Source organism: Primulina eburnea, chromosome 1, assembly GCF_022965805.1.
Source record: "Primulina eburnea isolate SZY01 chromosome 1, ASM2296580v1, whole genome shotgun sequence".
NCBI lineage: Eukaryota > Viridiplantae > Streptophyta > Magnoliopsida > Lamiales > Gesneriaceae > Primulina > Primulina eburnea.
The window spans coordinates 7,731,443-7,752,709 of NC_133101.1; the positions used below are offsets into that span (position 1 = coordinate 7,731,443).

The 21,267-nt window shown below is 36.8% G+C and overlaps 2 protein-coding genes across 2 annotated transcripts; one reads left to right on the forward strand and one right to left on the reverse strand.

The window, feature by feature from the left end:
• Nucleotides 1-7,327: 7,327 nt before the first annotated feature.
• LOC140825765 (K(+) efflux antiporter 5-like) lies at nucleotides 7,328-13,864 on the reverse strand. The gene is made up of 20 exons (XM_073187718.1): nucleotides 13,479-13,864; nucleotides 13,241-13,284; nucleotides 12,697-12,764; nucleotides 12,503-12,587; nucleotides 12,333-12,394; nucleotides 12,068-12,143; nucleotides 11,834-11,908; nucleotides 10,662-10,733; nucleotides 10,491-10,574; nucleotides 10,334-10,402; nucleotides 10,150-10,227; nucleotides 9,968-10,056; nucleotides 9,786-9,882; nucleotides 9,302-9,355; nucleotides 8,960-9,055; nucleotides 8,671-8,859; nucleotides 8,525-8,602; nucleotides 8,060-8,104; nucleotides 7,886-7,981; nucleotides 7,328-7,701 (listed from the first exon to the last, which is right to left on the reverse strand). The coding sequence occupies exons 1-20, from the start codon at nucleotides 13,696-13,698 to the stop codon at nucleotides 7,672-7,674; spliced, it is 1,707 nt and encodes a 568-aa protein (XP_073043819.1). The 5' UTR covers nucleotides 13,699-13,864; the 3' UTR covers nucleotides 7,328-7,671.
• Nucleotides 13,865-14,555: 691 nt separating this feature from the next.
• LOC140825757 (DEAD-box ATP-dependent RNA helicase 7-like) lies at nucleotides 14,556-20,922 on the forward strand. The gene is made up of 14 exons (XM_073187705.1): nucleotides 14,556-15,216; nucleotides 15,818-15,952; nucleotides 16,306-16,446; nucleotides 16,541-16,652; nucleotides 16,831-16,901; nucleotides 17,039-17,193; nucleotides 17,338-17,449; nucleotides 18,289-18,390; nucleotides 18,505-18,565; nucleotides 18,652-18,820; nucleotides 18,903-18,999; nucleotides 19,083-19,177; nucleotides 19,789-19,922; nucleotides 20,442-20,922. The coding sequence occupies exons 1-14, from the start codon at nucleotides 14,716-14,718 to the stop codon at nucleotides 20,669-20,671; spliced, it is 2,115 nt and encodes a 704-aa protein (XP_073043806.1). The 5' UTR covers nucleotides 14,556-14,715; the 3' UTR covers nucleotides 20,672-20,922.
• The last annotated feature ends 345 nt before the right edge of the window (nucleotides 20,923-21,267 follow it).

Here is a 21,267-nt window from a genome sequence, read left to right on the forward strand (position 1 = left end):
TGTCAACAGGTTAAGGCAGAGCACCGTCGACCTGGAGGATTATTGTTGAATCTACCTATTCCTGAATGGAAGTGGGAGCATATCACGATGGATTTCATTACTCACTTGCCATTATCGTCGAGGAATAGTGACGCTATCTGGGTAGTGGTGGATCGACTCACCAAGTCTGCTCACTTTCTGTCTTATAACCGGGATTTCACTTTCGATCGTATGGCTCGATTGTACATTCAGGAGATTGTACGTTTGCATGGAGTGCCTGTCAGTATTGTCAGTGACAGAGATCCTCGTTTTACCTCACGGTTTTGGGGTAGTTTCCAGTCAGTTTTGGGTACTACACTGAGTCTGAGTACTGCTTATCATCCGGAGACTGACGGTCAGTCAGAGAGGACTATCCGTACGCTTGAGGATATGTTGCGAGCCTGTGTTATGGATTTCGGACCCGCTTGGCAGGATCATTTGCCTTTGATTGAGTTCGCGTACAACAACAGCTACCATCGTAGTATTGGTATGGCACCATTTGAGGCGTTGTATGGGCGACGTTGTCGTACTCCTTTATTCTGGGACGAAGTTGGTGAACGACATGTTGAGGGACCGGAGTTAGTCCAGCAGGCTATTGATAAAGTTGCAGTAATCAAGAAGAGGATTAAGATTGCCCAGGATCGACAGGCTAGTTATGCGAACACCAAGCGGCGACCTCTTTATTTTCAGCCAGGTGAGAAAGTGTTTCTCCGAGTTTCGCCTTTTCGCAGGATTTTGAGATTTGGTCTCAAGGGTAAGCTATCTCCGAGATTCATTGGTCCTTTTGAGATTCTAGAATGTGTGGGAGATTTAGCTTACAGGTTAGCATTACCTCCGTATTTGTCCGGTATTCATGATGTGTTCCACGTATCTTTGTTGAGACGATACGTAGCAGATGAGTCTCACATCTTGCATCCCTCTGAAGTTCAACTTGAATCAGATTTGTCTTACGTGGAGCGACCAGTTCAGATTCTCGATCGCAAAGACAAGGTGTTGCGGAATAAGATCATTCCTCTTGTCTTAGTACAGTGGCAGCGCAGAGGCACTGAAGAAGCCACTTGGGAGTTAGAGAGTCGTATGCGTTCAGAGCATCCAGAGCTCTTTTGAGTTGTGCTTTGTATATGTTTGTGTTTTTCAATTGTAATCGAGATATCAGTTGTATTCAACAACAATTAAGATATAATAACGATGTTGTTATTTCGTTTTGTTCATTCTCTAAGCCTGATTTCGAGGACGAAATCTTTTAAGGGGGGGAGAATGTAGTAGCCCGAATGCCGAATTGGGTAATTAACGGATTAATGGTGATTAATCATGATCGGAAGGTCCGAAGATGGTTCGGAAGCACCGAAGAGTTCGGAAGGTCCGAAGTGAGTTCGGTGGATCCGATCATGAGGTGTCAAGAGCAGCTGGACACGTGCATGATCGGACGGTCCGAAGTGTATGATCGGAGGATCCGATCATGAGCTGTCAAGAGCCGATGGACACGTAGGAGTTCGGACGTTCCGAAGAGGGTTCGGACGATCCGAACATGGCCTATAAATAGTGCTCGGATTTCCTCATTTTTACTTGCCAATTTCTTGAGTTTCTCTCATTTTGGAGAGTTTGGAAGGTTTCTAGGAATTAATTGTTGGTCGAGCGATAGCCGGGAGCTGCCAGGAGTGGTACCATAGCGACGCCTGAGTTTCGAGGCAATCGACATCAAAGGGCTGTCGACGGACGAAGGTAAACCCTAAACCTTTGGTAGTACTAGGGAGTACTGGTTTTGCTAGCCGAGCATGGTAGTATTGTTCATTGGGTATGCTTTTGATGAATAGGCTTGGATTAGACCTGTTGTCTGGTTGTTCCAGTGGATTAGGATTGCAGTGTTAGAGGTACGAAAGTACTATCCGAGATATCCTGGTTGAGTATACATTCATATATGTGTTGCATGATTATCTGTTGCATTGTTATATGTCATATGATGCATGCTATTATGTCACGAGTTATGATGCATATTGCATTTCATGTTGAGCCGTATCTCCTTCGAGATAGCCTTTGCTGTTGAGCTGTATCTCTTTCGAGATAAGCTATATCTTGGGGCCGCTCAGCCCTGTCTTGTGGACGCATGGACACCGAGAGTACACAGTGGCCGACGGGTCGGGAGGGCTTCGGTGGTCCGGGACATTTTAGGTCCACGTCTGTCTTGTAGTGGATGCAGTGACCCAGAGGTTGGACCGCGCGGCACTATCCACTTGGCGCCTCTAGACTGAGCATTGTTGAGATCCTTTTGTGACTCCTGTTTCTTGACTACCCCGGTATCATGATCATAGCATGTGCATTTCATATAGGTCTGTATACTCATACTTTTGTACTGGGCGTTCTTATCGCTCACGTCCTCGGTTTTGTTTATCTTGGACACCCCATTCCCATGGGGCAGGTCTCAGGTTGGATGGTTCCGGAGGAGCAGGAGGAGGACGTTGAGTAGCCGGTTGGTTTAGTTTCGGTATCATTTGATTCGATATGGTTGTACCAGATATTCTTTACCTTATTTTGAGTTGTTCTAGAGTTCGTTTGGGTTGTATAACTATCATTTGTTAGTTGTTTCCGCTATTATCTCTGATTAGTAATTATTAAGTTAATTGCATGCTTAGTTTTCAATTAGTAGGTGATTCTGGAACGGGTCACTACACGTCTCCCTGTCTGAGCAACTGATCCAGATGACTCAGCTGCCTGTGATCCCTGTGCACCTCTCTGTGGACACACTCGAGCAAAGTGTCCATGTTGCTTACAAATGCGGCAGTTGCCGAATACTCCTCTGCACTGCTCTGTGGAATGCCTCCCTCCACAGGTGCTACAGTATGGTCCTGTGTAACTCTGGCCCTGACTAGTCTGTCTAGAGCCACTCGAACTAGAGGAGCTACTCCCAGCTTTCTTGAATTTCTTCCCTTTAGCCTTCAGGAAGTCTTTCTTCCCGCTTCCACTACCACTTTCAAATCGAGGAAATGGTGGAGGCATCTGTGAACTCGGTGCTGAAGGCACAAACGAAGCCTCTTTCTGTCTTATCAATCCGGCTTCAGCTCCCTTAGCTCGATTCAGAGCATCAGTGAAATTGTTTGGCCTTCCGGTATTCACCAGGGTAAAGATTTCAGGATTTAGACCATTTATGAACTGGTCTGCAACGGCCTCATCACTCCCAGCCACATGAGGGGAAAATCGAAGCAGAGTAGAGAACTTAGCCACATAATCCTCAATGTTTAACTAGCCTTGTCTCAAGTTAGCGAACTCGGCTCCCTTGTCCTTCCTATATGAAACTGGAAAGAACCGTAGATAAAATTCAGTCTTAAACACATTCCAGGTAATGGCCGTACCTTTTAATTCCAACGCCCGTTTCGTCGTGTTCCACCAGTGTTTAGCAACATCATGCAACTGGTGTCCGATCAGTTTCACCCTCTTTTCCTCATTATATTCCAAAGATTCGAACAACGATTCAATATCGTCCAACCAACTTTCACATTCCACGGAATTCTCCGTCCCTTTCAAAGTCGGTGGATGGAATGACTGAAATCTTTTCAACAATTGCTCCATTGGAGTAGGGGTCACATCCATGGGAGGATTCGAGGTACTTCCCTGTTCTGGTATCCTTCTCGGAGACATATCTGATAATCGAAGAGGTTAGTAATTCCAAATACCACTTACCAGTTTCAATCCTCCTCGGATCATCTTACAGCTGATCCATTCCAATAATATACAATACCATATCAATATCAGATAATTCAGGTAGCATATATTAAAACAGGAATCATGCTAGCAATCAAAAGCAGGAAAGAAAATCAATCTACCCCGCTCACTAGCTTCTATCTCAGTCTAAGGGATCTATGGCTCTGATACCACCTGTTGTAGGGACCCGGACGCTAATCAAGTTCTTAATCATAATTGAGACTAATTAATCAATTAAAAACAGGGTCTAAAAATTTTTCTTTTTTAAAATGCGGAACGTAGTGAAATCAAACTATATATACATATCTGTATATATAAAATACAAGTCCTGTATTACAACATTTATTCAAACTAGGGTTTGACAACTACTATCAAGTGTTCAACCCTATCTCTAGTCCAAGTCCGGTGCCACCACTCTAATCACGATCTCTCTCTTCATCTTCTGGACCCTGATCCTGTCCCACCTGTTGTCAAGTACACATACAGACAAGACAACAGCCGGATAAACCGGTGAGAATATACTCCCAGTATAAATCAACGAAACATGCAATCTTATAAACAATATAAAGCATGTAATCAGGTAACAGATATATGTAACAAAGTCTGAAACATAATCAATATCAAACTGTCGACAATACTCGTAGCTACATCATTCAGACTAGACTCAATCCTAGTCTAGGGATCCCGATTCCAGAAGTTGGCATGCGTATATCGACTAGCAGTAATAGAAAAGACTCCAGTTCTATCCACGCCGATATGGTATCGATCAACAGTAATAGAAAAGACTCCAGTTCTATCCACATCGATACGGTATCGATTACCAGTAATAGAGGAAGCTATTATTCTATCCACATCAATATAGTACCGATTAACAGTAATAGAAGCAACTCTAATTCTATTCACATCGATATGACATCGATTAACAGTAATAGAAGAGCTACTAATCTATCCACATCGATACAATACTGATTAACAGTAATAGAAAAAGCCACCATCCTATCCACATCGATAGCCAAACATCCAGTGACAGTCTTTGGCACATCCGCCAATACACAATCTTATGACATCGTGCAATGTGCCCGTAGTGATCCCACCACTAACGGCACTTCTGTCATAAGACTACTCGTCTAATACCTGCTGTCTAAAATCAAGAGAACAAGTATATCAATCAACTCAATGCAAATAAAGTAAAGTATGTGATTTAGGGAAACCCAAGTCTAAACCGACTCAAGTCCATCTCCCAATACCACATTGACTTATACCTTTCGTTGCAGTCTCGGTTTCCTGCTCAGTCCAAGTCCTGAACTCACAATCTGTCTGGTACTGACAATATCAATAATCTCATATCAATATACTAGTCAATTCCATAACAATTTGATCAATCTGGATTTGATTCAAAATTGACGGCATAACTGTACAATTCCAATATCCCCGTCAATACCAATTCACCAGATAACAGTTACAATCTATAACCCATATCCAATACAATCCGTAATCCCTTCACAATTCAAATCTATCCGGTATAAATCAATATACCCTAAAAATTCATAATAATTCCAGAATCAATCATTTTCTTAATCTGACTTCGATTCTATGATGTCTAACATGTCAAGAACACCATATATGAATTCCATTCAATTCTGACAATAGCATAATTTCAAAGCCTGTCAAAACGTAGTAAAACTTACGTCAAGTTGTAGCCTACGTTGATAGGAACTCAATACCGAAGTCGGATTACAATTCGGACGGACAGATTTTGCACGGTTGGAATTTGAAATCACAAAAGCTACGCTTTATTCCTCGGTTGATTTTTGCTGTTTCTATTCAAGAATGAAGCAATTGTTCCTATATATATTGCATGCAAAATTCCATACGTGTCATTCTCACAATTCGTCCCCAGCCTCTCGCGCATATGCGCGTATTGTCTTCGCGCATATGCGCGAGACCATGTCTCGGCGCGTGCTGTACACCTCGCCTCGCGCATATGCGCGAGGTCCTGTGCGATTTTGGGGTACCTACTGCCTCCTTCGCGCAGATGCGCGCATTCACCCGCGCAGATGCGCGAAGCCCACTGCCTGCTGCGCGCATGTGCGCGCATTGGTTCGCGCATGTGCGTGGGGCTCCTCACACCTACACACACTTTTCACACGTACTTGTATTGCATGTCCCGATTAATCCTTTCATAATCATATCAAATTATAATTCAATAATTACAGATTACTAGGATTCAATTCTCGGGCATTACAATCGATACCCCTTTATTAAACTAAATAAATAGTCCGAGATCGAGATGAATTTTTTTTATCTGAAAGCATGAAATTTAATGTTCTTTTTTTAAAAAAAAAATTAGTACAAAGAAATAGTATGAATTATAATATTTGTTTTAATTATTATATAAATAATTACTACTAATATTTCACTCGTTGCGATGCAATAAGTATTATTTTTATAATCAATGATTAAAATCAATAAATATTAGGTTTTGAATAATGATTTTTATAACAAAATATTAATGTCATTTGATATAACTCTCAAAACTAGGATAACAATCTTCTGTATTTAAATTGACTTTGTTATCTTGAATGAGTAGACTAATAACAAATAAAAAATTTAGAAAATCCTATATTATTTTGTTCATTAAAATTTTGAACAATAAATAAATATTTTTCAAATAGTCACAATTTTTGTAATTTATTATATGCATAAGTTTTGATAAAAAAAAATTTAACTTTTTTAAGATACGTAAAAAAATATTTATATTAGATTTATAATTAAGACTAATAATAGTAATAATAACAAATTTTTGCAAATCAAATATAAAAAATACACCATGTTACTGTTTTAAGAAGTTATAAATCGTAGGCAAAAATTTGTGTGAGACGGTCTCACGGATCGAATTTGTGAGACGAATCTCTTATTTGAGTCATCCATGAAAAAGTATAATTTTTTATGCTTAGAGTATTACTTTTTATTGTGAATATGGGTAGGGTTGACCCGTCTCACAGATTAATATCCGTGAGACGGTCTCATATGAGAATCACTCTATATCGTAAGTAATAAATGTTGGGACAAAATGGGCTTCGTTTTGTCGATAGAAAATTAAAGGGGGAGAATTTATTAAGGCATAATAGGACCCGTGATAGGCTGATAGCTGTCATATCATACAATCTGTTACAGGTTTTTAAGACACATAAATGTTGCATACATTCTTTCAACAATATTGCCCCCTCTTTGTTTTGACTCCAAGAACAACCAACCATCTTTATCTCGTACGAAAATTTTAAGTTTAAAGACAAAGCTTTGTGTTTCAAACTCAGTCGTAACAATCTAAAAAAACCATTTATTGCCATTCGAGCTGCTGTTCATGTGGGACTCCAGACACTATGGATCATATATGGTGTTTGGTTTTCTAGTGCAGAAATGAGAAATCTTTAAAAGGGTTGTTGAATGTTGATGGTCTTGATTCGCAAGAAGTCTACGGGATACCTTTCATACAAGAATTTATATTAGCACACTCAATGAGATTGAAAGCATTCCAAGTCATAAATTAAACACCGAGAACCTTTAGTTCATCAGTCAATTTCGGTGGAATTTTAAAAAATAAAGGGTATAATTTCCATTGACAAATCACTGAACACAACCCCAAGCAACATGGCGGCCGTGTGGCAAATAATTGATTAATGATAAAAATATATCGAGGAAATCTGTGACAAGAACAAAGACCCGAATAACATCTTGCTCTAAGCATTTCACTACTACGGTCAAATGCTTGTATGAATATAACCAAAGGTGTATATGCGCACAGAATCTAATCTAAGTCTCTCCAACAAGCTTTGATGTATGCCTGATCCATCAGTCTTGCTGCTGCTTTTCTATAACAAAACTGTCTATATGATCCACTTCTAATTGTACCGTGATCTAGTCAGACCATAAAGAAATCATGTAATTACAAAGATTTCACGCGCTTCGAGTCATTGAGACTTTTTCCTGCAGAAAATGAGTTTAGTATTATATTAGTTGATTGTGTAACGTCAAATATGAGATAATCCAGAGATTCAAGCTTAGACATTTTGACTTGTGGGCAGTTCGGATCTTATGCACCATATATTTTGTTCATTTGAATAATTGCTGGCGTCTCTGAAGTAACGGGCCAGGAAGATTATACAATCACCTCGTTGTTAGTCACGGTCTCTGAAGGAAACCAGTGCATAAGAACACCTAGGTGCATTAAAGCAGGTATCAATTTGAATAAGACGGGCGTTGTGACCTGTAGTGTTAAGCGATGGCTTGTGAGTAGGCGACTATGGGGATTCTTGGAGTAAATTTGAACATTTAAAAAACTTACAAGGCTGAGAGCTGTTGTTCCAAGTAGAAGAAGATAGACCTTACCCTACATATTTTTGAAAAGAAACCAAAGTCAGAATGGAACGAAGAAAAATACTATCATGGTATAAACATATTAGCATCATGAAGAGCATTTTGACTCCCAAGTAGCATGTTCCTTAGCTAGCAAATGAATTGCACTTTCATTTACTTCGAAAAATGTGATTCTGAACATAAATCAACAAATGCATATCATGATATAATAAATGCTGCTCATGCCTTGCATGTCAAACTTTAAATGCCAAACTGAAAATGTTCACCAAATGTTACACGGCAATTGTGTGTAAAATTTCATTAAATTAAAACTCACAACACTATGTCAAATTCAAAACACCAACACATATTGAACCATGCATGACAAAGGAGGTGGAACAAAAAATTCATGTATTGTCAGGACCATATCTGATTGAAAACAGTGAGAAATCACCTCAACAAGATGTAAGTTTGATGCACGACTAAGGAGAACAAAAGCAAATTCCCCGATTTGTGCCAATAGCACACCAACCTGCAAAGCACATAGCAACCATAAGTCAGAGATCCTTGATTGAGAAAAATAGGAAAGGTCAGACTTACAATAAATGATGTCCTAAGACTGTAGCCAAATGCCTTTGTAATCACTGCAGCGACTGTTGTCTTAACAACCACCACCAGAAGAACAGATGCAAGCAATATATCCACATGTGTCCAGAGGAACTGCACATGTATGAGCATTCCAATACTAGAAAGAAAGAGAGCAGCAAAGAGGTTACGAATCGGTTCGACCTACAAAAAAACATGCACTCAAAGAATTATCGAATGATTCATTCAGAATTACTGAAAACTAGAGTAAAACAGTTCATAAGAAAAAATTGTTGGAAAATACCTGGTCTAAGGTATGCTGTGCAAATTCAGTGGTGGATATCATGACCCCAGCCACGAAGGAACCCAGCTCAAGACTAAGGCCCAGCTTATCACTGCACTGAAAAACACAAGATGAGATTTTTATTTCTCAATAACTTGATTTACTGATATAAATGTCACGAGAGACACATATACCCCACGACAATCTGATTACGAGGAATTTATAATTTTCTAGACTTGACTTTTCACCTTACTCACCATAAATGGGACCACAAACAAGGTGTTTACAGGGTTAACCATATTAAACAGGAAAATAAAAAAAAAAGAAAATTTACATAAAAAGTCAGGATTACGCCATCCTTACCCAAGCTGACATCAAGCAGAATGCCACAACAGCCAGCTGATAGAGTTCATTTGTCTAATGATCACATAAACAAACACACAAGTAAGATTCAGGCGATGTATCTTAGAACCCCAGAGTGCATGAAAAATGAGAGCAAAAGTAATCTTATGGTCATCTTTCTATTCTTACAGCCATAAGATTGGAAAACAACTTTAACTAGCACATGACGATTGACCCTACTTGAGGTTAATATCTCTTTTACAGCATTAATTACACCAATGGTTGATAACTATTCAGAGGACTACCCTGGTACTGGATTAAATCACAAGACATCAACAACATTTTCTCAATTATCTACAACAATTAAACTTAAGCATTACTCGTGAATATGTCAAAAAATTCTTACACAACAGATTAAACTTCTAGGATCAGACCATGTTTTCTTCGAAATTAAATACACAAAAAAAACTGTGAAGAATAGTAAAAAAATGTTATGATTACTAACTTGGGACGATAGCTGTGTCATCAACTTTAAAAACCGAGGAACAAAAATCCAAGTCAACACAGAAGCCAGAGCAAGATAAATGGACAAAGTGAGTAGCCTGAAATTAATACCAAACAACTGAACAAGAAAGTGATGGTATGGCAGACTAATAAGTAGTAACAAATGCTCTAAGATGAACTTACACTTTTCCCATAGAGGCCATTCCATGCAAAATGCCACTGCTACCGCCTAGAACAGGGAGCAAAGCAAATAACAAACCCACAGCACAGTCCTGGAATATTATTTGAATAGAAAATAATAATATTCACCCAATGGTAATAAAAATAATAACTTGGCCAACTATATCAGGAAGATTCAAATCAACCTGAAAAATAAGAGTTCCAATTGTCACTTGACCATGAAGGGCACTGTTACTGTTCCTCTCAACCAGAAACTTGACAACCTGTGAGGAATTATGCCAGAAAATTAATTGTTACGTGATTACATCCTTCGGTACACGATACAAAGGCTCGTAGTTGATTATTTGTACAAGAAAATCAGATAAATACCACAGCAGTTGACGACATTGAGAGAAAACAGCCGACAAATACACCATCTGACAATTTTGCTCCACATAACTGCAGCCATCAAATCATGTGTCATTGGCATAAAATGCCAAAGCAAGTGTCCAAACAATATACAAGATGTAGGATATCAGATTTTTACCATTGCAGTTATACCACATAAAAACATAAGAATAATTATCTGAAGAAATCCACCAAGGACAGCGACAGGTCCCACAACTTTAAGCTGCATCAGTTACATATATTAGGACAATGCAGAAACTATAGGTGGACAAATATGCTGTGAATAATGACATAACAAAAGGAATTGTACCTTTGATAAAGAGAACTCCAGCCCTAAAGCAAATAGGAGAAAGACAACTCCAAACTGAGCCACAGTCTCACACTGAAAAATGAATGGAAAACAAAAAGGAGATAATTGGGATACAGGAAAAAGTAGTGTATAAAATTGCCCCTAACTCGTTGCTAAAAAAGAATTTGCTATTATATATTATGGTAAAACCACTAAGAAATAAAACAGAGACCATTCAAAGAATGCAATTAGTTAAAAGTATCTATAATTTAAAAAAATGTTCTATTTGAGAAGGAATGAAGGGCACAATAACTGATAAAAAAATTGAATTCAGAATTGAGAACAGGTTACCCTGTATTATGAAATGTAAACTTAGCAAACAATTATCTCTAGATACAACACATTCATACAAACAGCTGTTGAAATGGCTTGATGTAGACCAATAAAGAGACAATTGAGTTATATTAGACCATAAAGAAGAGATAAAGTCTTCTGTGAATCACTTGGCAAACTTCTTGCCGATCTAAAAGCAAGCAATAAATTTGACAGAATATCAACTGATTTTTATCTCCTACTTCCGATAAAAAGCTAAAACTCCCAAGAATAAAGTTTTAAGACAAAATATATTAACGTAGGCATCTTGTTGAGCACTCGAGAAGAAAATCTAAACTTACTCATCCAAAGGGTTCAACAAGAAACAATGAAATTGTCACGATGAAATGATACATACAATGATACAAACATCCGGTACATATTTATATATTTTTAAAAAAGATGGAAATTCATTGATAAAAATCCTGTTTTTTTCCAGGTGTAAGAACATAAAACAAATACCACCTTGATTTGGCAAAAATTGATCTAAAAGGTAACAGTGTAATAATGTCAGAAAAGTAAATAATCAGAATTTAGCCATGTAGTTTTCACTTCATTTAAAATTTACGAGATCTAACAAATAAGGAAAACTTTAAATCACATAAATTTTGAACTAAACAAAATACTTAAGGTCATGTTGGTACAAATGCTAACTTTAAAAGTAAAAGAGGAATGCAGAGAATTCAGAGACCTATGTTAAAGTTCACTTTCAGCCAAAGATTTCCAACATCCAAACAGCAGAAAGGAAGAAAAGTATAAGACATTCCTTTTGGAAACTTAGAATTATTTTAGCAATAAAGGAACATCGTAGAATAACACACCTGTACCATCTCGCTGATAAATTTTAAACCACCAGGTCCAATTATTGATCCCGCAAGTAGATAGCCAACAATAACCTTTTATCCAAACCCAATAGATAAGAATATTTGTTGTTCTTGAAAACACATAATTTACTTAAGGTAAAAGTAGCCAAAGGCAAAATAAATAATTCAGAGAGCACAGGGAATAAATAATAATGGAATAAAACAGTATTTACAACAAGCAAAATTACCAACCGGTTGTCCTAAACATGAAAAGATTATTCCACCAATGGCGGCAGAGACGATCACAACTACCAAGTCTGAAATCAGCCTACAAGATTTCAACATTGCATATGATGTCATATGTACCATGCAAAGTTTGAACAGCAGTATTTACAAAATACAAAACTCCCCAACTCCACCAATATGTATGTGGGCGGGAAGGGCAGAACACACAAACATTGTATGGTTGTATGTTAACACACACCCTCTCTCGCATGAATTGCTTAAGTAGATTTACCTAAAATCTACTTGGAGCACAGGATATTTTGACTTTTTATTCGACATCACAAACACATTATCCTGCAATAAAGCATAGTGAGTGAGAAAGGATTCATTCATCGCCAACAACACTGAAACTTTGCTAAAGAATTCCTGTCTTTACATCGTTGCCCATAAAAAAAGTTTCACCTTTTTATCAATCAGAGTTGTCATGTCATCAGAATCTTCATTCTCAAGTGAGAAAACATCTTGAAGCTGGAAAATTTTGGTCCGACTGGAGAATAAGTGTAAAAGAGGTTCAAAATACTGGAATCATTTTCTTGTAAATTGACAACAATCTATATTATTCAATTGAAGAAGCAAATTCATGCTCACTGCCTTACTTGGCCTCTTTAGTTTCGTTCTTCTTTATCTTCTCATGAGTGATTTTGGCAACAGTCTCCAATTCAGCCTGACCAGTCATGATAGAATCTAATGTTAGCAAAAAGGTATAAACATCGATCAGTTCATAAAGAATAGAACGATTATGACCTGAAAGATAAACAAGAATATAGAATTAAAGCATATGCTGTCCGAAAAATCACCAGCTATTTATTTATTTATGATTATGATGGAATGACCAAAAAACCAACTACCTTTCACAAAATATCTAAGTATTATTGCATTCATTTTTTTTTTTTATAGCAAAACTATTATTGCATTCAATTCTTTCTGCTGAGAGTAATCCAAAGTATGAAGAGAGAGTACCACGAGTCTTCAAAAGCATGATGCACAAAAACACAAACCAGATGGATAAATAATTAATCTTTCACTCTTTATGATGAAGTAAATGAGAAAATCTATACAGCTTTAAGTTCTGATTAAAAAAAACTAAAATGCCCACTTCAATGCATTTCAAACAAAAGTCAAAAGAAGAAAAAAACAGACCTGTCGATCAGCTACACTGCTATTGAAGCTGCTTTCGCCAGAACCTTGATAAATGAACATGGAGAATGAAAGCAGTAACAACAGACAAGGTTTACCACCCGAAGAAATTACTTCATAAACAGTGTGCGGAAAAAAAAAACAAACAGAATCCCCCCAGCCCATCTCAAAAACTTAATTTGACCATTTCTTTCCAAAAAGTATAACTTAAACCGAAATCAAAGTAGGAAAAACAACTAACCTTCGGGCTGATCATTCTCAGAAAACTCTTTTTCCAAAACACGATCAAACATCTTCGCAATACTCCCCTCTCCATTATCAGCGGCCGTCGAATTTACCAAATCCCCATAAAACCTTTCCCTAATTTCCTTCTCCGATGTCGCCGAAACACCAAAACTCGAGCAAAAAACAACAATTACAAGAATCAAAACCAAAACTCCACAACCCTTCACCATCCCCATTTCCCGTCAATAAATTCTTCAATTAAATTTCAAAAAACCCATCTTTTTAAAAATTCATTTTCTTTTTTTGAATAATGATAGAGTTTGGGGGCAAAAGGTATTGGATTTGATGTAATCTTGTATCGAAAGGAACCCAGGATCCTCTTGGGTTAATTGGAATTTGATTTTTAAATAAAGACGCGAGGCGGCAAATCATTTATTGACACGTGTCCATTGCATGAAGTCAGTAAAACGTTTGCTAATTATTATTTGTAAATATATTCAAAACAACTTAATTTCCAATTTCACTCAAAATATTGCTATGTTCATTTATCATTGTCATGTTATTTTGAATGGGTTTTATATGAGATCGTCTAACAGATTTTAATTTATGAGACGACTCAATCTTATTTATATTTACAATAAAAAATAATACTCTTAGCGTAAAAAATAATATTTTTTCATGGATTACCCAAATAAGATATATGTCTCATAAATACGACCCGAAAAACCGTCTCACACAAAGTTTTGCCTATTATTTTAACATATAACCAAAAATTATAATTAAATTTAAATTTACGAAAATAAATTTGAAGTCCAAATAATATATACATATGCATTTGATGCACTAATAGAAATAAAATAAAAACCTACAAAAGTATTTTGTAATATTTATTTATTATTTAATAGTTTGTTTTTTATTTTGATTTTTAAAAAATTGAGAGAGCCCTAAATTTACAATTTTAACCTTGGGCCTGGTTACAAAAATGAGGCCCAATTCAAATACCTTCCCAGAACCCTCAACTTCCCGTCGTTTTCGTTTACTGTCCACCGACGCATCCAACGGCCAGAAATCGCTCCACTTTAATCGCCTATAAATAGCGAACCACTCTCTTCTCCTCTTGTTTCTTCTCCGCTGCTGCTGCTGCTGCGTCTCATTGATACACCCTCCCTGCAGCAGCGGAACTCAATTGTTTCCCTCTTACACACAGTAGACACACGCACATATACATACACGCAGTTTACGTATAGTCAACGATGCCTTCGGTGGTTGCGGCAGAGTCTCCATCGTTCGAGAAGAAGCTGAAGATGAAAAATGTTGAAGCTTGCTCCGTTGAGGAGGATTATGTGGAGAAAAATGGCAAGAAAGAGAAAAAGTCGAGCAAAAAGACTAAACTAACCTCTGAGTATGATACAGACTATTCGAATTCCAATACCCATTTGAAAAAGAGCAAAGAGACTAAGCGAAAGGCACTGAAAATTGACGATGATGATGAGGAGGAGGAGAGGAGCGAAACTAGTATGGAGATTGGCGAGCCGATGAATGATCTAGGAAAGAAGAAAAAGAGGATGAAATTGAAAGACGAGGAGGAGGAAGAGGTTGAGAACCCCAATGCGGTGTCTAATTTCCGGATATCGAAGCCGTTGAGGGACGCCTTGAAGGTGAAAGGGATCGAATCGCTGTTTCCTATTCAGGCGATGACGTTCGATACTGTTCTTGATGGTTCGGATTTGGTTGGAAGGGCGCGCACTGGTCAGGTTAGGTGTTTTTTTTTTTTGGTTTAGTAAGATTATTTTTTTGGCGAATTGATGTTACAATTGCTATCTGGCTTCTGAATTTATGGTTTTTTTTTTGGATTTTTATTTTATTTTCTGGATTTTTTATTTGATTTTCTCTGGTTGAATTCACATCAAAAGGTTTTCCGTTGATATACTCTCCAGTGACTGGATGAACGTAGGATGTTAGTAGCTTGTTATTAGTGGATTCTATCTTCTAGGGACTGCATTTTCCTTAAAACGATGGCTTTGATAATGTTCGTTGTTCTGCTGGAAATGACAAAATTTTAGTATTTTAGCTGGTGTTATTGAGCTTATGTAATCAGGAAATATACAATCTATTGTACTTGATCGGGATGCAACTTCTTATTGAATATGGATGTAGGCTGTCAGTGGTTACTCATTCTGCTATGCAACTACTGTTGAAATCCAAATAGCTAATTGTTCGATTTATAGTCTCCTGACTCTGGTGGACACCTGTTTATCTCTGAATAAATAAATAGATATGATTTAATTCCTTTATGTTTTATGTGTTGATTAAGCATTCTACATCTTTTCTTTAATTTTAAAAGTATGATAACAGGGGAAAACATTGGCATTCGTGTTGCCCATATTGGAATCATTGACAAATGGACCTGCAAAAGCATCCCGAAAGACTGGATATGGAAGGACACCTAGTGTTCTTGTGCTTTTACCCACTAGAGAATTGGCCACACAGGTATTTATCTTCTATATTTGGATAACTAGTAACTAGTAATTTTGTGAAGAAATGTAGAATAATATTTTTCCTTATTTCCTTAATTGATTTATTCAAAAGAAGTTTCACGATTGTTAACCACATAAAGTGTTCTTTTTATGTTTATTGCGATTACTGAAAAAAATTGTTTTGGCCTTCCTTTTCAATTTTGCTCTATGGAATCCTGAATCCAAGATCTGAATACATATTCCAGATTCCAATACAATATCTCCGTGTTTCTTTTTCTTTTTCTAGATTCTTCTGATTATTACTTCTCTGAGTATCAATGTCTTATATATTTTGGTCCCTACGTTTCTTTGTAAATATGATCTTAGGTGTTTTCTGACTTTGAAGCCTATGGTGGGGCATTAGGGTTGAATTCATGTTGCCTGTACGGGGGTTCTCCCTACCAGCCACAACATATTCAATTGAAAAGAGGTGTTGATATTGTTGTTGGTACTCCTGGTCGTATCAAGGTATAATTTTATTTAATGCAACTTTCTTCCTACTTTTTGATGGACATATCTGTACAGTTTTTAAATAGATTGCAAGTTTGGAATTTATCTGCAGGATCACATAGAGAGGGGAAATATTGATCTTAGGGCACTAAAGTTCCGAGTACTTGATGAGGCTGATGAAATGTTGAGGATGGGTTTTGTTGAAGATGTTGAACTTATTCTAGGTCTGTTAGATTGACAATTTTTTTTTCTATTTTTTCCTCTTGCTGCAACGATCGAGCATTTGCATTTGGATGTGACCTTATTATTCATTTAGACTTCTTCAGAGTACTTAGTTATTTCCTAATCTTAGTTTTGTTCTTAATCTTGTTATTATAATTCATTTTAATTACAAATTTGAAGGCAAGGTAGAAGATGCAAGTAAAGTCCAAACTCTCCTTTTTAGTGCCACTCTACCAGCCTGGGTGAAGCAAGTAAGTTTTTCTTGTATTTCTTTGTTTCTTGGGTTTTCCTTGAAGCGGAAGATGCCATGATAATTTTGTTATTCAAACCTTCATTTTGGTCAGTTTTCCTTCCCCTTTTTGAACAAAACCTGCATTTGTCATGCCAGATTGCAGCTAAATTTTTAAAACCTGATAAAAAGACCGCTGACCTTGTTGGAAATGAGAAAATGAAGGCTAGCACCAGTGTGAGGCATATTGTTCTTCCTTGCTCTAGTTCTGCTAGATCCCAGCTTATTCCTGATATCATTCGCTGCTACAGCAGGTTGATTTGCTTCTGTCAACTGCATCCAATAATTTTACATGATATTTGGAATTTAATTGTTTTTTATGATCATCCTCTTTCCTATCTATTTATTGTCTCGTGTTATCATCCCCTCACCCATTTTCCATGGCATAATTTCTATAGTGGAGGCCGCACTATTATTTTCACTGAGACTAAGGACTCTGCTTCTACACTAGCTGGATTACTGCCTGGAGCACGAGCTTTGCATGGGGATATACAGCAGGCAACACGGGAAGTAAGATGTTATCCTTGAGCACTTATGTGTTCTATCTTCATTTGTTAAAAGAAGAAGAATTGGTTTAAAATGTGTTCTCTCTTGTCATTAGATTTTATTCATTGTATATAAATTGTCTCCTATATTCTATGTAGCACGAATACCTTATTTTTTTTTTTTGAAGTTCGGATACGGATACGACACAGATACGGATACGACACGCGGATACGCGTGTCGGATACCTCAAAATCCGTATCGTTGACTTTTTTTAGGGTTGACCAGCCGGATACGTTTTGGACACGGCGAGGACACGCCATGGATACGGCATGGATACTTTTTTCGGATACGTTTGGGCAAAATTGCAAATATTTAAAAGTTTTAGGGGTTAATTTAAAAAAATTAAAATTTCTAGGGACTAAAAGAAAAATAATTAAAATAAATTTTATTGGACTTATAAATCCCTAAATACATTTGTCCGTTTCTTTCATTCCATTTCTATAATTTTTACTTTTCAATACTAAATTTATATAAATATAATATATAATATTATATATTTTAATGATTGTCGTATCCTAGCCGTATCGTGTCTAATATTTTCAAAATTTGACGTGTCGCTGTATCCGTATCGTATTCGATACGATACTCGTATCCGTATCCATGCAACATAGCCTATATTTACCCTATTGTTCATGTCTAAGCTTAACATCACTGATTTTCTATTATTTTGATTGAGGTAAATTGAGATTGCAATTGCAATGATATTCATTGTTATACGGTGGTGAGGAACATTTACAATTAGGCCTAACAAAATTGAAAGACACCATGGAGATCCTTGTAAAATTATCTTATGATGTTTTCAGGTTACCCTTTCTGGATTTCGGTCTGGAAAATTTTCAACACTCGTAGCTACCAATGTCGCCGCACGTGGATTAGATATTGATGATGTTCAGTTAATAATTCAGGTACTATTTTGTTTTCTTCATCTCACAACATGGTTCAGCGATACACACACACATATATAGCGCTTATGATACTCCTCACATGGAAGTCTGATGACAATATTTGTTATGCTTCAGTGTGAGCCTCCTCGTGATGTAGAGGCGTACATTCATCGATCTGGAAGGACAGGCAGAGCAGGTGATTGCTAATAATATGATCGTTTGCATTTTATGTTCATCTTTATGGTGCATGTCCATTGAGGAAGTACGTTGAAACCTTTTTAGGCAAAAGTGGTGTTGCTGTGATGCTTTATGATCCAAGGAAATCAAACTTTTCGAGGATTGAAAGAGAATCAGGTGTGAAATTTGAACACATATCTGCTCCACAACCAGCCGATATAGCTAAAGCTGCTGGTTTGGAAGCTGCAGAAAAGATCACCGAGATCTCTGATAGGTATGCAGCATTATGATCCAGAAAATTTGAAGTATATGTTTTCACTGACATTGAAAAAGATATCCATTGCTCTGACTTGCAGTGTTATTCCGGTGTTCAAGGCTGTGGCTGAAGAGCTGCTGAACTCGTCTGATTTATCACCGGCAGAATTACTCGCAAAAGCTCTGGCCAAGGCTGCTGTAAGTTTTTATATATTGTTTCCGTTTTACTTGAAAATTTATAACTTCCTTTGTTGCCTCAAATTTTTCTGTTTGTTATGCAGGGCTATACCGAGATCAAGAGCAGATCACTTCTCACTTCTATGGAGAACTTTGTGACAATTTTCCTCGAAAGTGGAAGGCCTATTCACTCACCATCGTAAGTTCTTGCAAGTCATTATCTTTAATTAATCTATAATTAATCTATTTTACCAGTGTGCTGGGGCATATGTGAAAGGTCACTGCATTTATGTGGATTGTTGAAAGTTTGATCTATTGCCCCACTTCTGTGATACACTAAGTGACAAGTTACCCTTGAAACATACAGAAAATTTTCGGTTTTGTATAAATTTAGCAAATATATTTCTGCAACATTATTGTATTAGGTATGGCAAGATTTCTGCAGAGAACTCCTTCCAATTTTTGGACGACTTCTACGAAGCATGGAGAGATTTTTTTTCTCATTTGTCTTGTGGATATATTATTGCAATATGAAGAGTGTAAAATTTCTTCTCTAAGTAGTTCTTTCAATATTTTGTATTTTGTTTGTGAAAAACAAACCATGGTCTTTTGCCTATGGAATCATCTTAATTCTTGCAGTCTAGTTATTATTACCTCTGTATTTTGTGTTTGATGTTATAGTGTAATAGTAGGTTTATAATTAGTGATATTTATGATTTCCTGAGATGTCGGTTGCACTCGACTAGCTCCTTATGTTTCGTTAGTATGTTCTCCACCTTTTCCATTCTTACTGACATTGTGACATTCCAGCTATGTTTATGGGATTCTACGAAGATTTTTACCTGAAGAAAAAGTTGAGTCAATCAAGGGACTTTCTTTAACAGCTGATGGGACAGGGGCAGTTTTTGATGTGGCTGCCGAAGATCTCGACACATTCATTGCTGGTGAGTTCCTACCTGACATTTAATGAAAGTTGAAGAACTCTGCAATGCAAAGAATCCTTGAAATACCTCTAACCTGTGTTTGTTATCGAAATGAAATAAACAATCTTCACCCCATTCTCAATTTATTTTCTAAAACTACACTTTTGTCCTGTTCACTTTTTCCTACATTTCAGTTTCCTACACCATTATTATTACGATCCTTTCTATTTATCACCACTCCCAGAAAGAATCCAATTATTCTATTACACTCTGATATGATAAGCTGTATTTTTAATTTTAAAATATCTTTACGAACACAAACTATATAAAAAGCTAAATAAATTACTTGTCATGTCTTTACTTGCGTCAAATATATGGTTGAAAATGTAACTTCAGAAAACAGTTGTAAAGCCCAATTCATTTCGTGGAAACACCTATTAAGAAGACTGATGACGTAATACCAAATAGTTTTTGTTCATATGCTATTGAATATGGATTCCTCTGAGTTGTTACACAACTGATGTTTACCGCATGTTGTAGGCCAGGAAAGTGCTGCTGGGGTGAACTTGGAGGTGGTAAAATTATTACCTAGTTTACAACAAAGAGAGCCGGCTAGAGGTGGAAGATTTGGTGGTGGTGGACGTGGTGGTTTCTCAGACAGGCAAAATGGTAGATTTTCTTTTGGAAGAGGAGGGAAAGGAGGGTTTGCCGATAGGCGAGGCCGTGGTGGAGGAGGTAGAGGTCGTGGCAATGCCAGCCACAAGTGGTGAAAGCATATACCTTATGCATAGGGATAGAGTACCAGCAATCCAGCATGCTCCGCTGGGGCATAAAAATTTTGTTGCTGAAGAAAACTTGTACTTGAGCACTAAATGGCTCTCATAACATTTTATTGCCTTATTCTTTAAATGATAACAAGTGTTCTTAAGTTGATTTAATTTTGAGTGGGTTGATTCAATTGTTTAAATTTTGTCGATATTTTTATTTAATATTAGCTTTGATCCTTTGGGGGATTTGTCTACTGATAACGTATGGAACGGAGAAAAAAAGTGTGAAAAAGGTTTTTTTTTTTTTTTATGATTCTCGTGTATAATCCGCGATGAGAAAATTATCGTAATCTTGACTGTAAATTTTTTATTTTGCATATATATATTGTAGACGAAAATTTGTGTAAAATAGTTTTACGAGTCATATTTTGTGAGATAAATTTTTTATTTAAATCATCTATGAAAAAATATTATTTTTTATATTAATATCATTATTTTTTATTGCTGTATCATAGATACGGAATCTCGGCTCTTTAGTTTTACTAAATATTATTTTCCCAATAAAAAATAAGAATAAATCCATCTGAAAAGGTTCAGAC